This window comes from Herpailurus yagouaroundi, unplaced genomic scaffold (assembly GCF_014898765.1).
Source record: "Herpailurus yagouaroundi ecotype Mexico unplaced genomic scaffold, PumYag 206, whole genome shotgun sequence".
Taxonomy (NCBI): Eukaryota; Metazoa; Chordata; class Mammalia; order Carnivora; family Felidae; genus Herpailurus; species Herpailurus yagouaroundi.
The window spans coordinates 245,486-260,204 of NW_024412437.1; the positions used below are offsets into that span (position 1 = coordinate 245,486).

At 38.9% G+C, this 14,719-nt stretch overlaps 1 protein-coding gene across 12 annotated transcripts in view; it reads left to right on the forward strand.

The window, feature by feature from the left end:
* TLK2 (tousled like kinase 2) overlaps positions 1 to 14,719 on the forward strand; it is a 116,507-nt gene that overhangs the window by 46,300 nt on the left and 55,488 nt on the right. For all 12 annotated transcript variants that reach the window (XM_040452017.1, XM_040452018.1, XM_040452012.1 and 9 more), the window contains one exon: positions 4,815 to 4,982. In XM_040452017.1, coding sequence (XP_040307951.1) covers positions 4,815 to 4,982 — 168 coding nt within the window. The remainder of the gene's footprint in view (positions 1 to 4,814; positions 4,983 to 14,719) is intronic.

Below are 14,719 nucleotides of genomic sequence, written 5' to 3' on the forward strand. Positions count from 1 at the left end.
TTTCTCATAGAAATTACCACACATATCTTCAGTGTGCCAAAGTTTGATGTTAATAGTATCTTTATCCTCCTCCGAAATAAACAGTGACCTCAGAACATTAACTCCATTTACTTGCTACTATGTTGGTGGTGGTGGTGGTGTATGTTTGTATTTTGCTTTTGTTTGGTTTTTTTTAGCCTCATACAACATTATTAGTTTATATTGTCACTGTTCATCTATTTTACTGTCAGTGTTCATTTACCTCTTTCTTTGTACTTCTTTTTTGCATCTTACGTCTTCTACCTAGGGTCCCTTTCCTTCTACCTGAAGTACTCCTTTAGTATTCTTTTATATGTATCTGCTGAGGAGTTAATTGTCTAGGTTTTGTTTGCTTAAAGTACTTAATTTTGCTTTTATTCTTGAAAGATACTTTTGCTGTGTATACTTTTACATTGGCATTTTTTTTCTCTTAACAGCTGAATGTATTATTACCATCTTTTGACTCCCATTGTTACTACTGAGAAAACAACTTTCATATATCTCTCATTTCTTTGAAATTATCTGCTCTTGTTTTCCCCTGGCTGCTTTAAAAATCTTCCATCTGTGGTGGTCTGCAGTTTCACTATGATGCATCCTTTTATTTCTCTTGTTTGTAATGTGTTAGGGTTTTTTGTTGGGTCTTGTACCAGTTCTGGATAATTATTAGCCATTGTCTCTTCAGATATTGTCTCTGCCCTGTTCTCTTTTTCTTTTTCCTATGAAATTCCAATTAATTGTGTGTCACACCATCTCACCTTATCACTTTGCCTTTTGACTTTTTTCTACTTTCTCTTAGTCTCCATTTGCTCCACTCTGGATAGTTTCTTGCCTTTCTGGTCCCAGATTCTCTTGTTTTGTTGCATCTAATTTGCTGTTAACCTCACTGAATTATTATTATTATTTTTTAATGTTTATTTATTTTTGAGAGAAAGAGCGCAAGCAGGGAAGGGGCAGAGACAGGGGGACAGAGGATCTGAGGGTCTGAAATGAGCTCTGTGCTGATGGCAGTGAGCCTGATGTGGGGCTTGAACTTGCAAACGTTGAGATCACGACCTGAGCCGAAGTTGGACACTCAATCGACTGAGCCACCCAGGCTGTCCAACTGCACTGAATTGTTAATTTTTGTTATTGTGTTCCCTGCGGATATTTTCAAGTTTGTCTTTTATTTATTTATTTAGTAGAGTATTTATAATCTGTATTTGATAATTCTGGCATTTGATGTGTTATGAATCTATTTGTTGTCTGTTGTTTTCCCTAGCTGTTGCTCAGGGCTTTATTTCTTTTACGCTTCTTTGGTTTTTTGACTGTGTGCCGCTCATTTTTCTTGAAAAATTATTTGTGAAATTTGTTTGAGATCTAAAAGATGTGTTCCTCCAGGGAGAATTTTTCTTTGCTTCTTCCAAATGCCTAGAGATTTTACCCATCCAGTACTACTTTAAACCGCTGAATTCATGGCTTGCATTTTGTTTGATTGGTTTATTTTGTTTGTTTGTTTCAGCTACCCAGTCGGTATTGATCTGGATTGTGTTAACATTTCTCAGGGGAGCCCCCGCTCCCTGTATTGCCAGGGCAACTTCCTTGTAGTTCTCTGAGGGTGGAGGAAATTTTTCTCCTGGTTTACATTTTCCTTTAGAGTGTAACCCTTTGAAAGTCCTTGAAGCTTGAAGCGCGAAGGATTTCCTTATTGAACCCCCTGCCCTCAGTGGACTTTGGCCTGTGACGATCCGTTTGGCACCTTGTGCTCTGTAAGCGGGATGGTCAAGATCTGCAGGTACCCTTAGGGCAAATATGACTTGAATGCTTCATTTAAGTGTCTTGCATTCCTAATTTCCCTTAGATTTTTGCCCTGGCAGATCCCTTATTTTATCAACTCTTCAATGCTTTTAACATCTTTTTTTTCCCCGTGTTTTGTCCTGTTTCTATAATCATTTTCTAAGGGAAGGTTAGTTCAAACATCCTAGCCTGCTGTATTTCCAGAAATATTCTATAAAATCTTTCAATCCTTGGCAAACATTTATTGAGTACATAACAGAATGATTAATTTTAGTATTGGGGCTTCGGAGATATAGTCTCCCAAGTAGTGCAGATATTGCTGTGAATGGGTATCACAAGCACATTGGAGCCTGAATTTAAACAGTTGCATTTGGTTGGGGTAGGAGTGTTGGCCTCGAGGAGGTGGACTCCGCTTACAGATTAAAAACCTAAATTCTTTTGTTGGGATCATTTTGGTTAGTTTATTTTACTTTTATTTTCTAAAATGAAAATGTTAGTTTTTCCTCATGAAGGGATACATACATGTTATGAAAGTCCAACAATTCAGGTCTCCTCCAGAACTGTTATTAAAGGGTTTACTGGGCATATATGTGTGTACATGTATGTTCATATAATAGTTTCCTAATTTCTCTTCTTTTATTTGTTTAACCAGTATCCTGTAAACATTTTTTTTGTCCTCTAAATAGTGCCGTAACAAATGTCCGTGTGTGTGCGTGTGTGTGTGTGTGTGTGTGTGTGTGTGTCTTTCGCATTTCTTTTCTTTTGCTTTGGATAAATTTCCAAGCTCTAATTCCCTAGTCAAAGAATATGCTTACTTTAAAATGTCATCACATAATTGCTAGCAGATTATCAGCACTTCGCAGGTCCCAGTTTCCGTGTACCCTCCTAATACTGAAGTTTATCACTGTAATTTTGTCAGAAGAATACCTTGTTTTACCTTGCATTTCTTCATTAGTGATATTAAACATATTTTCATAAGTTTAATGGCCTTTTGGATTTCTCTTTTAATGCTTCTTTAAGTTCTTTGCCTATTTATTTATCAGAGTGTTTGTTTTTTTCTTCTTGATGAGGAGTACATTATTTATTAAGGTTGTTAACTCATTGTCATTTATATGGTAAACATTTTTGCCTATTTATAATTTTATCTTTTAACTTCAGGTTGACTTTTGCCATTCAGGAGTAAAAAAATTTGGAGTCAAATTTGTCACTGTTTTCCTTTATGTCTTACTGGTTTTATGTTATTCTGAGATATACCTGAATGGTTTGTATTTTTAATGTCATGCTTAAAAAGTCCTTCACCACTAGAAAGTCATAAAAATACTTGTTTGTATTTCCTTGTAATTTTTATGTATAAGGAAGCAATCTGCTTTTCTACTTTTTTCTGATACCTATACAAATACCCTACCATCTATTTAGTAAATTCCCACTAATCTGAAACACAGTTTAATCACAGATTATATATCCATATTATAGGGGTCTGTTTCTGAGTTTTCTGTCCTGTGCCACTGATTGATCTGTCTGCTCACATACCGGTATTATACTGATGTGGTCTTGCTGTTTTGTGGTATGTTTTAATAACTAGTCAAGTTTCCCTGCTGTTTTTTATCAAAAGTTGTATGGCTAATTTTGATTATCTTTCCAAGTGAATCTTAGAATTAATGTGTGAAATTCCACCAAATCAACTCCCAAAAGAGAGCAAGAGTGACACTGTGATCACTGCACCACTACAGCACTCTCTCGTAGCAGGAGAGAGAGAGAAAAAAGAAAAACAAAAGTAAATAAAAAGCCACATGTGTTGGCTTTTAAAGAAATTTGACATTTATAAAATTTGAATGCAGGCCCATGGTATTACCGTGTAGATCTCTTTTACATCTGCCAGTGAATCTGTAGTTTTTCTTATATGTAATCTCCATATTTCTTAAGTTTATTTCTAAACATTTCTCTCGTATAGATTTTTTGAAATTTTGAATCTGCTTTTTCTTCCATTATATATTCTGATAATAGTCAATTATTGGTATATGGGGAAGCTGTTGTTTTTTGTATATTTATTTTATATTCGACCATCTTACCGAGCTCTTATTTGTTGTTTTTCAGTTGATTTGCTTAGTTTCCTTTGTGAATAGTTATATCATCCAAAAATGACACTTTTTAATCTTTAATATTTCCCCTTGTTTATACCTCATTCCCCCCCTTATCACATTGCTAAACCTTCTGTAATAATGTTGAATGATTGTGATATTAATGTGTTAACCCCTTTCTAGTTTTCTTAACTTTATTGAGTGTGTCTTTGGTATGGCACCATTAATTTATGTTCATCTCTGAAAAAAAATACTGTGTTGTATTAAAGACGGATACTCCCAGTGTTTTTTGTTTTTGTTTTTAAGAGTTGCCCAACAATGTGCAAATCCTCTTTTGGCGTCTAAAGGGAAGAATCTTGATATCTCCGCTCCCCAATACTAATGTAATGAATTATATCGGTAGATTTGCTAATAATGAACCATCCTTAAATTTCTGGAATAAACCATACATAATTGTGTTATATCATTCTTTTAGTGTTCTGTGGAAATTGTGTTGCTTGTATTTATTTTCGATTTTTGCATATAAGTATAGCATGGTAAGGATAGAATTGAGAGTGAAATAAGCTTCCTGTAAATTAGGGGACAAATGTCTTCATCCTCATTTACCTACAGGATAGAAATAACGTTTCCTTTGTAGGTTTGAAGGTATTGTGAAGTCGATTTGTTGAACTCTGCAAAGTAAACTGCAATTTCAGTTGTAGAAATACGGAACAATTAAAATTGTAAAATACAATTAATTTTACAGAATTCAAGTGAGATACTATCCCAGATTTACAGATAAGTTATAATCCAGCGACACTGTGATTATGCTGTCCATATTTGTTTTCAGAGAAGGTGTTTTTCAAAAATTACTCTTCTGTGCGCTGTGTTTTAATCCATTATGTGTTTTGGCAGTTTCTGGCTGCTTTCTCATGTAATCCGTGGGGTTTCTTTGATGTTTTGCAGCGGCGGGTAGAGCAGCCCCTCTATGGCTTAGATGGCAGCGCTGCAAAGGAGGTGTCGGAGGAGCAGTCCGCTCTGCCAACCCTCATGTCGGTGATGCTGGCGAAGCCTCGGCTTGACACGGAGCAGCTGGCGCAGAGGGGAGCTGGCCTCTGCTTCACCTTTGTGTCAGTGAGTACCAAGGCTGACCTGATGCTGATCCGTGTTGCCCTCGAGCTCCTTGATGGAGTTTGAGGAATTATGTTCGTGAAGAGATGATGCCGTTACTAACTGTGTGCCTTCTAAAGGTAGCGTGGTTTTCTTCAGTGTCCCTTGGTTCCAGGGGGTGAGAGGGACTACTTTGTTAAAGTCTGGGCACACCGTGGGAAAGAAAATACGGTTTTAGGTTGACAAAGAAGTGAAGAAGATACAGATCAAATTCCGTTACAGCCAAAGTACTTGTCTAATTAAAGTCGCCAAACTCCAGGCGTCACTTATTTGAAGCAGCGTGTAGGTCAGAAAATGTTAGCAGGTAGGCGGGCATTCTGTAGTGTGTGTGCCAGTCTGTCTCCCCTCCGTGGTACTGGCGTGACCTGTACGCTTGCCTCCTCTCACCTCTTCACAGTGTTGGGACAGATACTTTTTCCAGGAGTATTTGGCTACCTGTTTGCTGTTCTCAGCTTGCTTCTTTCTCTCTCCTTGGAGAACAAGTAGGTTTGACCCCATTTTTACTTACCAAATTATCTAGTGCAGTTTGACTCCAGGGTTGTTATTTTTCTTGGTTTCTGTGCCCCACCACAGATGATACAGAGCAAGGGAAAGGCCCGTTGCCCTATTCTTCCATTTTTGGGGGCCTCTTTCAGAGCTAAAGTCATCACTGATCTGAATTTCTTTCTCTTCTCCTGGTTCATTCGCTCCACTTGTAACCTAAGTTTCCTCTTTGTTTCGTGGATTCGGAGTCATTAATCCACATGCAGTTGTATTCAAAAAGGCCATGAAAAGGGTGGGTGCCTTAAGGAAAGGAAATAAAAATTATGAAGTAATTAGCGAACCACTGTGCACAACTTGGAATACTTTCTTACCGTTATTATTGCTTTTTCTCAAAGAGATATTACAGCTTTTAAACTTAGAGAATTTTTTTAAGCATCAGAGGAATGGAGAGACTTCTTGTGTGAAGAGGGTCTAATTTTATCTGTGGGTGTCAGAAACAAAATTGGAGAATTGACCAATACAGTCCTGTGTGTGGGCCTGACAGTATGGCATAGTTTGTGTGAGAATGTTGTGGTTCTCTATAGTATGCTTACAGAGCGCGTGTCTGTGCGTGTGTGTAAAAATTACATTGTTTACTATTCACTGACCATTAAATCTTCATCTTCGAGCTAACTTTCCCAGGCAAAACCTTGGATAATCAGAGGTTTGTTTGTCCTTATGTTCTTTTATTGCCTTTTTGAAAGCTATTTCCATTTCACTTGAGGGGAGTTCCCTTTGTTTATTGCACGAATACTTACTGAATGCCCACTATGTGACAGGCATGTAGCTAAGTACCCAGGATTTCGATCAGCAAAACTCGGTCCCCTATTGTGAGCCTTCCAAAAAAGGTATTGGGATGGGTGCACGTGGATAACGGCTTCCTCAGTCCTATCAGCTAGTGCACTCGGGCTGTCAGAGGAGTGCAGGTGCTATAGCCAGATTGTTCTCATGGAGAGGAGAGATGGCAGAGAAGAGTAAGAAATGAACGTGTCTGAAGAAGGAACAGGGAAATAAATGTGAAAAACAAAGGCTTAAATGGTTTGGTACAGTTCTGGATCTCTTTGCTTCTCTGCAGTTCCAGCCAGGATATATAAGCTTAGTAGTCTAAAGAAAGAAGAAAGCAAAAGAGTTAACATTAACATATTTAAAAAAACGTTTTTAAATTTTTTTTTTCAACGTTTATTTATTTTTGGGACAGAGAGAGACAGAGCATGAACGGGGGAGGGGCAGAGAGAGAGGGAGACACAGAATCGGAAACAGGCTCCAGGCTCTGAGCCATCAGCCCAGAGCCTGACGCGGGGCTCGAACTCATGGACCGCAAGATCGTGACCTGGCTGAAGTCGGAGGCTTAACCGACTGCGCCACCCAGGCGCCCCTAAAAAAACGTTTTTAATAAATAAAGACCAGCAGTTTCCTGACAAATAGGCAAAAGCTATTAATTAGCAGGCAGTTTTACGGGGTAGGTGGAGGGAAGGCAGATGACCAATAGCATGAAAACTGCCTAACTTCAGCCGTGGAGAGATGCAAAATAAAACAAGGTATAACACTTTTGACCTGTCAGAGTGTTAAGGATTGTTACATTTGATAATTCTCAGTGTAGATTATAGTTTAGATACACATGCAAGTTTTATACTGACTCTAAATGGGTGCAGTCTCTTGGACAAGTTGGTTTGTATCTGAGTGTTAAATTTACATGTCCTGGGACCCAGGAATTCTATTCCCATAAAACTATATGAAGATGTTTATTGCATTGTTTATTATTGCAGAAATCCGGAAGTGGTTTCCCTTCACCGGTGTTTCACAGGAACTTGTATCGAGGGTGTCTGTGACCTCCACACTGCTGCACCCAGTGATCAGTCCTCAGAATGTGTCTGTCCAGCATGATTCATTAGCCATAACTGATGACTCCTTTCTCCAAGCACGTCCTCTTGTGCTCCCCTCCGCTTCCACTCTTTTTGTTCTTTCTCATTTCCCAGACCTCTAAACAGTGGAGTGCCCCAGGGCTCAGTCTTCAGACTTTTGTCTACCTTTATTCTCTACATAATCTCATTGAGTTTCTTTGCTTTAGTTATCACCCATATGCAGAGCACTTCCAAGTTTATATCTCCAGCCCAGAGCCCTGCCCCGAATTCCAAATGTATGTAGTCAGTTGCTTCTAGACTTTTCTTTATGTCTGATAAGCATATCAAACCTAACATGTCCAAAACTGAATTCAATCCAAACCCATTTCTTCAACAGCCTTCCACATCTCAGTAACTGTCCATTCTCTCCTTCTAGTTGTTTAAAAACCATGGAGTCATTCTTGTCTCTTCTATTTTATATCCCAGTTACAAATCCATCAGTAAATCTTACTATTACGGTTATGTTCAGATTCCTACTGCTTCTGACCTCTTCACTACTCCTACTACTACTCCTACTACTACTTGAACTAAACCGTTGTCCCCCACTAAGGTTATGGTAGTAGCCTCCTCACTGGATTCTTTGCTCCTACCTTCTTTGCCTTTTAATCTGTTTTCAACCGATGAGAGTGATTCAGTCATGTTTGCTCAAAGGTACTTAAAATGGCACATAAAGACTTGCGTGGTCTGTTTCTCACCACTTAGCCATCTCTTACTGCCACCTCCCTTCCTTACTAGGTTCCATCCACACCGGCCACCTTGCCTTCTCAAATACTACCTGGCATGTTCTCACCTTAGGGACTTTACACTTGGTGTTGCCTTTGTCTTAACATTCTTCCCCCAGATAGTAAGTCTGCCATGCTTCTTCAGTTCTCTGCTTGAATTTACCCTATTAGAGAGGCCTACCCTGATCACACTCTATTAAATAGCAACTCCTCCTTGCCCACTCCACACAATGTCTACCTCCTATGCCCTGCTTTGTTTTTCTTCTCGGTCTTATCACCAGCTGACCTGCTATAATTTACTTGTCTGACTCCTCCCCTGCCCCCACTGGCGTGGAAACTCCATCAGGTCAAGGACTTTGCTTTGTTCACTTTTCTTTTTTAATGTTTGTTTGTTCTGGAGAGACAGAGCATGAGTGGGGGAGGGGCAGAGAGAATGAGGGACAGAGGATGTGAAGCAGCCTCCACACAGAAAGCAGCAAGCGCAACATGGGGCTTGAACTCGCGAACCCTGAGATCATGACCTGAGCCAAAGTTGGACACTCAACCAACTGAGCCATCCAGGCTCCCCTGCTTTGTTCCTTTTGATTTTCCAATACCAGGACAGAATCTACTCTAACACACTCTCAGGGCAATTATATGTTGTGTGAATTGATAAAAGCATCCTTCATATAGAGTCTAATGGAATGCTATACAGTTGACAGAAGAAGTGAGAAAGGTATATACGCAGTTGACCCTTGAACAACATTGGGGACTGGGACACCCAACACCCTGCTGGCAGTCAAAAATCATGCAGTATAACTTTTGACCACCCCCCCCCCCAACTTAACTATTAACAGCCTGTTGTTGACCAGAAATCTTACTGATAACATAAACAGCTGGTCAACACATATTTTGTATGTTATTTATATTGTATACTGTATTCTTGGAATAAAGTAAGCTAGAGAAAAAATGTTATTAAGAGCATCATATGAGGGGTGCCTCCGTGGCTCAGTTGGTTGAGCATCTGAGTCTTGCTATCAGCTCAGGTCGTGATCTCATGGTCATAGGACCAAGCCTCACATCCATGCTGAGCATGGAGCCTGCTTAGGATTCTCTGTCCCTGTCTCTCTCTGCCCCTCTCTTGCTCATGCTCTCTCTCTCAAAATAAATAAATAAATAAATAAATAAATAAATAAATAAATAAATAAATGTTTTTTAAAAAAGAAAAGAAACTCATAAGAGAAAAAATACAGTACCTCACTGTATTTACTGAAAATCTTCATATAACTGGACCTGTGCAGTTCATACCCCTGTTGTTCCAAGGTCAACTGTATATGCTGACAGAGAAAGATGTCTAGATAGGTGTTGATAAATAAAAATAGCAGGTGGCAGAATATTGTGAGTTCGATCCTTTTTATTTTTATTTATTTTTGAGAGAGAGAAAGCCTGAACGTGAGTGGTGGAGAGGGACAGAGGGAGAGGGAGAGAGATAATCTCCTGGGGAGGGGTGGGGGGGGGCTAGATCACATGACCCTGGGATCATGACCTGAGCCCAAGTCAAGAATTGGATGCTCAATTGGAGTGAACCATCCAGTCACCCCGAGTTTGATTCTATAAATATCTAAAATTATATCGTTAATGTAATTTTACATGTTTTAACATAGGAAATTCAATTTTTTCTTCTTTTTATTGAAGTATAATTAACATACAGGAAGTTGATGTTTTAAATTGTAAGATAATATAAAAAAATTTTTTTTTAATGTTTATTTTTGAGAGAGAGAGGGAGACAGAATGTGAGCGGGGGAGGGACAGAGACAGAGGGAGACGCAGAATCTGAAGCAGGCTCCAGGCCCTGAGCTGTCAGCACAGAGCGCTATGCGGGGCTTGAACCCATGAACCGTGAAATCATGACCTGAGTTGGTCTGACACTCAACCGACTGAGCCACGCAGGCACCCCATAATACAATTTTCTAAATTGTAAAACTAGTATATGTACATTGCCCACAAAAAATTAAAATGATGGAGAAGAGTCTTTCCTTTGCAACCCTCAGAAATGTAACCACTGTCCAGAGTTTGTTTTAGATTTTCTACTGATTTACTGTTTGAACTTCAAATAAAGTATCTCTTTTTAAAAAAAAAATTTTTTTAATGTTTATTTATTTTTGAGAGAGGGAGAGACAGAGTGCAAGCTGGGGAGGGGCAGAGAGAGAGAGAGGGAGACACAGAATCCGAAGCAGGCTCCAGGCTCCTAGCTGTCCGCACAGAGCCTGACACGGGGCTCGAACTCATGAACCGTGAGATTATGACTTGAGCCGAAGTCGGACGCTCAATCGACTGAGCCACCCAGCCCCTAAATAATGTATCTCTTAATTAACTATAAACAACATCTCCCTATTCTCCATTATTTTTTAAATTTTTTTAACGTTTATTTATTTTTGAGAGAGAGAGAGCGCACGAGCGAGTGAGGGAGGGGTAGAGAGCCAGGGAGACACAGAATCTGAAGCAGGCTCCAGGCTCTGAGCTGTCTGCACGGAACCCAACGCGGGGCTCTAACTCATGGACTGAGAGATCATGACCTGAGCCGAAGTAGGACACTTAACCAGCTGAGCCACCCAGGCTCCCCTGTCTACTCTCCATTATAAGAGATGAATTTAACATACTCAAACTGTCACCCATCTGCTTTCTCATCTTTCAGTTTTTTAGTTAATGTTACGTTGTAAGTGTGTGCTATTTATTTTTTATTTTATTTTATTTTTATTATTTTATTTTAACCATAATTTAGTATTTTCTGTTTTCCAAATTCTTCTAGGACTTTGAAAACACTTAAGGAACGTTTACGATATTATGAGGGTTTATTAGTCATTGCAAAACCAAGTCGTTGTGTTGGATTCACTGAGAAAACCATCCTAGTCATTGATGAGTTTTGATTGAATGAGACAATTCTAGTTGTCAGGGTCTTCTGGATTTTTTTTTTTCTTAATGTCAGGTTTATTATTTTCTTGAAAGCTGCATCTTTTAACATTACACAGGATATTCTTAAAAGCTTGGATTTTTAAAAATGTACTTTCATATTGTTTTATGCTGAAGTATTTTAAAGTACATTTTAGAAATTCTGAACGCCTATCTCTGAATAACTTAACAGGTATTTTATAAGAAATATTGATATTTTCCTAGATAGCGTGATTAACATTATCACACTTACCTTTTATTGATGTCTATTCTTATGTAAAGTAGAACTTTCCTGTCAGCATCTGGGCCTCTTTGGCTACATTGACTTACAGTTCTTGAGAAAAGCAGGTTAAATGCTTAGTTCTTACCTTTTAATTACCAATTTTAATTTTTTAAATAAAACTTTAATTTTTAAAGGAAGGAGGAATAGCTGTATGAAATGTTGACAAATAACTTTCTTTTTTTTAATGTAACTTTTTTTAATGTTTATTTTTGAGAGCGTACGTGTGTGTGTGTGTGTGTGTGTGTGTGTGCGCACACAAAGGGGGGAGGGGTAGAGAGAGAGGGAGACAAAGAATCTGAAGCAGGCTCCAGGCTCTGAGCCGTCAGCACAGAGCCCAATGCGGGGCTTGAACTCATGAACCACGAGACCATGACCTGAGCCGAAGTCAGACACTTAGCCAACTGAGACACCCAGGCGCCCCTAACTTTCTCTTCTTTGGTTATCCTTATGGTCTCATGGATTTTTGTGGATGTGTATCTGTAAATCTAATCATTCCTCCTGGTGCTCAGCTGCTCACAGCCTTTTTTATCCTTTCATCATTTAATGAGCATTTTGGTTGTTTGCACTTTTTGGTTATTATGAATGATACTGCTGTGAACATTCATGTCCAAGTTTTTATAGGCGTATGTTGTCATTTTAGGTATGTGCTAAAGAGTGGAATCGTTGGGTCTTATGGTAACTATTTCTTCAGAATTGCCAAACTGCTTTCCAAAGCAGATGTACCATTTTACAAACCCAGCAGTAATACATGAGGGTCCTCCACACATCCTTTCAACACTTGTCATTATCTGTTGTTTTGATTATAGCCATCCTAGTGGACGTGAAGTAATATGTCATTGTGGTTTTGATTTGCGTTTCCTGAATACTAATGATACTGAGCACTTTTAAAATTTTCTTATGGCCATTTGTATATGTTCTTTGAAGAAATGTCATATAAATCCTTTGTCCCTTTGTAAATTGAGCTATTTATGTTGTTGAGTTGAAAGGGACCCATGTCCACTATATGATTTGCATGTATTTTCTCTTGTGCGTTGTTGTTTTACTTTCTTGAAAGTGTTTGAAGCACAAAAGGTTTTAATTTAGAAAAAGTCCAGTTTATCTTTTTTCTTTCGTTGCTTATGCTTTTAGTGTTTTAGCTAAGAATCCTTAACCTGACATAAGGTCATGAAACTCTACTTCTGTATTTTCTTCTCAGTGTCCTTTTAGCTCTTATATTTAGGTCCGTGATCCATTTTGTGTTATTCTTTGTGTGTGGTGTCAGGAAGGGGGGGGGGGGCCCATCTTTTTTTTTGTTTTGGATTTCCCACGGGCCCCCCCCCCCCCCCCCCCCCCCCCCCCCCCCCCGCACCATTTGTGTGGAAAGACTACTGTTTCTCCGTTGAATTGTCTTGGCACCTTGTCAAAAATCAGTTGACCATAGATGTAAAGCGTTTATTTCTGGACTCAGATTCTACTCCATTGATCTATATGCCTATGCTTATGTCAGTACTACAGTCTTAGTGACCATAGCTTTGTAGTAATTAAGTTTTGAAACCAGGCAGTGTGATTCCTTCAACTTTGTTCTTTTTCAGGATTGTTTTGGCTGTGGGATCCCATGCATTTCCATAAGAATTTTAGAATCAGCTTTTCAGTTTCTGCAAACGAACCACCTGGGATTTATGGCAGTCGTGCTGAATCTTTTGATCAATTTGTGGAGTATTGCCTTCTTAAAAATACTAAGTCTTGGGGCGCCTGGGTGGCGCAGTTGGTTAAGCGTCCGACTTCAGCCAGGTCACAATCTCGCGGTCCGTGAGTTCGAGCCCCGCGTCAGGCTCTGGGCTGATGGCTCGGAGCCTGGAGCCTGTTTCCGATTCTGTGTCTCCCTCTCTCTCTGCCCCTCCCCCATTCATGCTCTGTCTCTCTCTGTCCCAAAAATAAAAATGTTGAAAAAAAAATTAAAAAAAAAAAAAAGAAATCTGATGAATAATATATATTCACTATCTGTTCATTAAATCTATGTATCAAAACCTTTCTATAAAAAAAAATACTAAGTCTTTATTCCATTAACATGAGATAACTTTCCATTTATATAGGTCTCTTTATTTTCTTTCAATGTTGGCAGTTTTAACTTAAAGTGGTTCAAGTGGACATCCTGTCTTATTCCTGATCTTATGGGGGAAAGCATGTGATCTTTGACAGTATTAGGCTAGCTATATGTTTTTCAGAGATGCCTTTTTGGGGTTGAAAAAGTGACCTTCTGGGGCACCTGGGTGGCTCAGTCAGTTTAGTGTTCGACTTAGGCTCAGGTCGTGATCTAGTGGTTCATGGGTTCAAGCCCTACATCAGCCTCTGCGCTGGCAGTGCAGAGCCTGCTTGGGATTCTGTCTACCTTTCTCTTTCTGCCCCTTCCCCAGTTGCTCTTTCTCTCTCAAAAGAAATAAATAAAAACTTAAAAAAGAAAAAGAAAAAGTATCCTTCTATTTCTGAGTCTGTTAAATGTCTGTATCATGAAAGTGCTGGATGCTTTTTCTAGATCTATTGAGATGTATATTGTATCTTTTTGTTCTTGAAGTCTGTCTACTGTGTTTTTCTCCATTAATACTACTTGTCATATAGTAGGCTTTTTCACTCTTAAAACGTGCCTTTTTATCTCAGAGAAGTTTTTATTTTACTCTTCCTTGATTATTTCTTTCTCTTTATTTTTTTCTTCAGGAGAGCCTATTAGATTGTTTTGGAGCCTCTGTGTTGTTCACGGTTCTGAACTTTTCTTTCCTTTATTTGACTTTTTTTTTTATCTTCTGGGAGATTTTCTTTTTCTTTTTTTTTTTTTTAATGTTTATTTTTATTTTGAGAAAGAGAAAGAGTGAGTAGGGGAAGGGAAGAGAGAGAGAGGGAGGGAGGGAGGGGGAGAGAGAGAGAATGAGAACCCCAAGCAGGCTCCACACTGTTAGGGCAGGGCTCAATCCCACGAACTGAGATCTTGACCTAAGCCAAAATCAATTATCAGGTACTCAACTGTGCCATCCAGCCACCGCCCCCCCCCCCTTTTTAAAGTAGGCTTTACACCCAACGTGGAGCCCAACATAGGGTTTGAATTCACAACCCTGAGATCAAGACCTGAGTTGAGATCAAGAGTCCGACTTTTAACCAACTGAGCCACCCAGGTGCCTCACTTCTGAGAGATTTTCTTGGCATTGTCTTCCAGATGACTGATTCTGTATTCAACTATGTTCATTTTGTTATTTAGCTAATCTATTCAGTTTTCAAATTTTTGATAATTTTAAGTTTATTTTCATGTTGTTTGCTTTTTCATTTTTATAGATGTATCCTTTGGGGACATAATTTATTTTTGAAGTTGTTTTTATG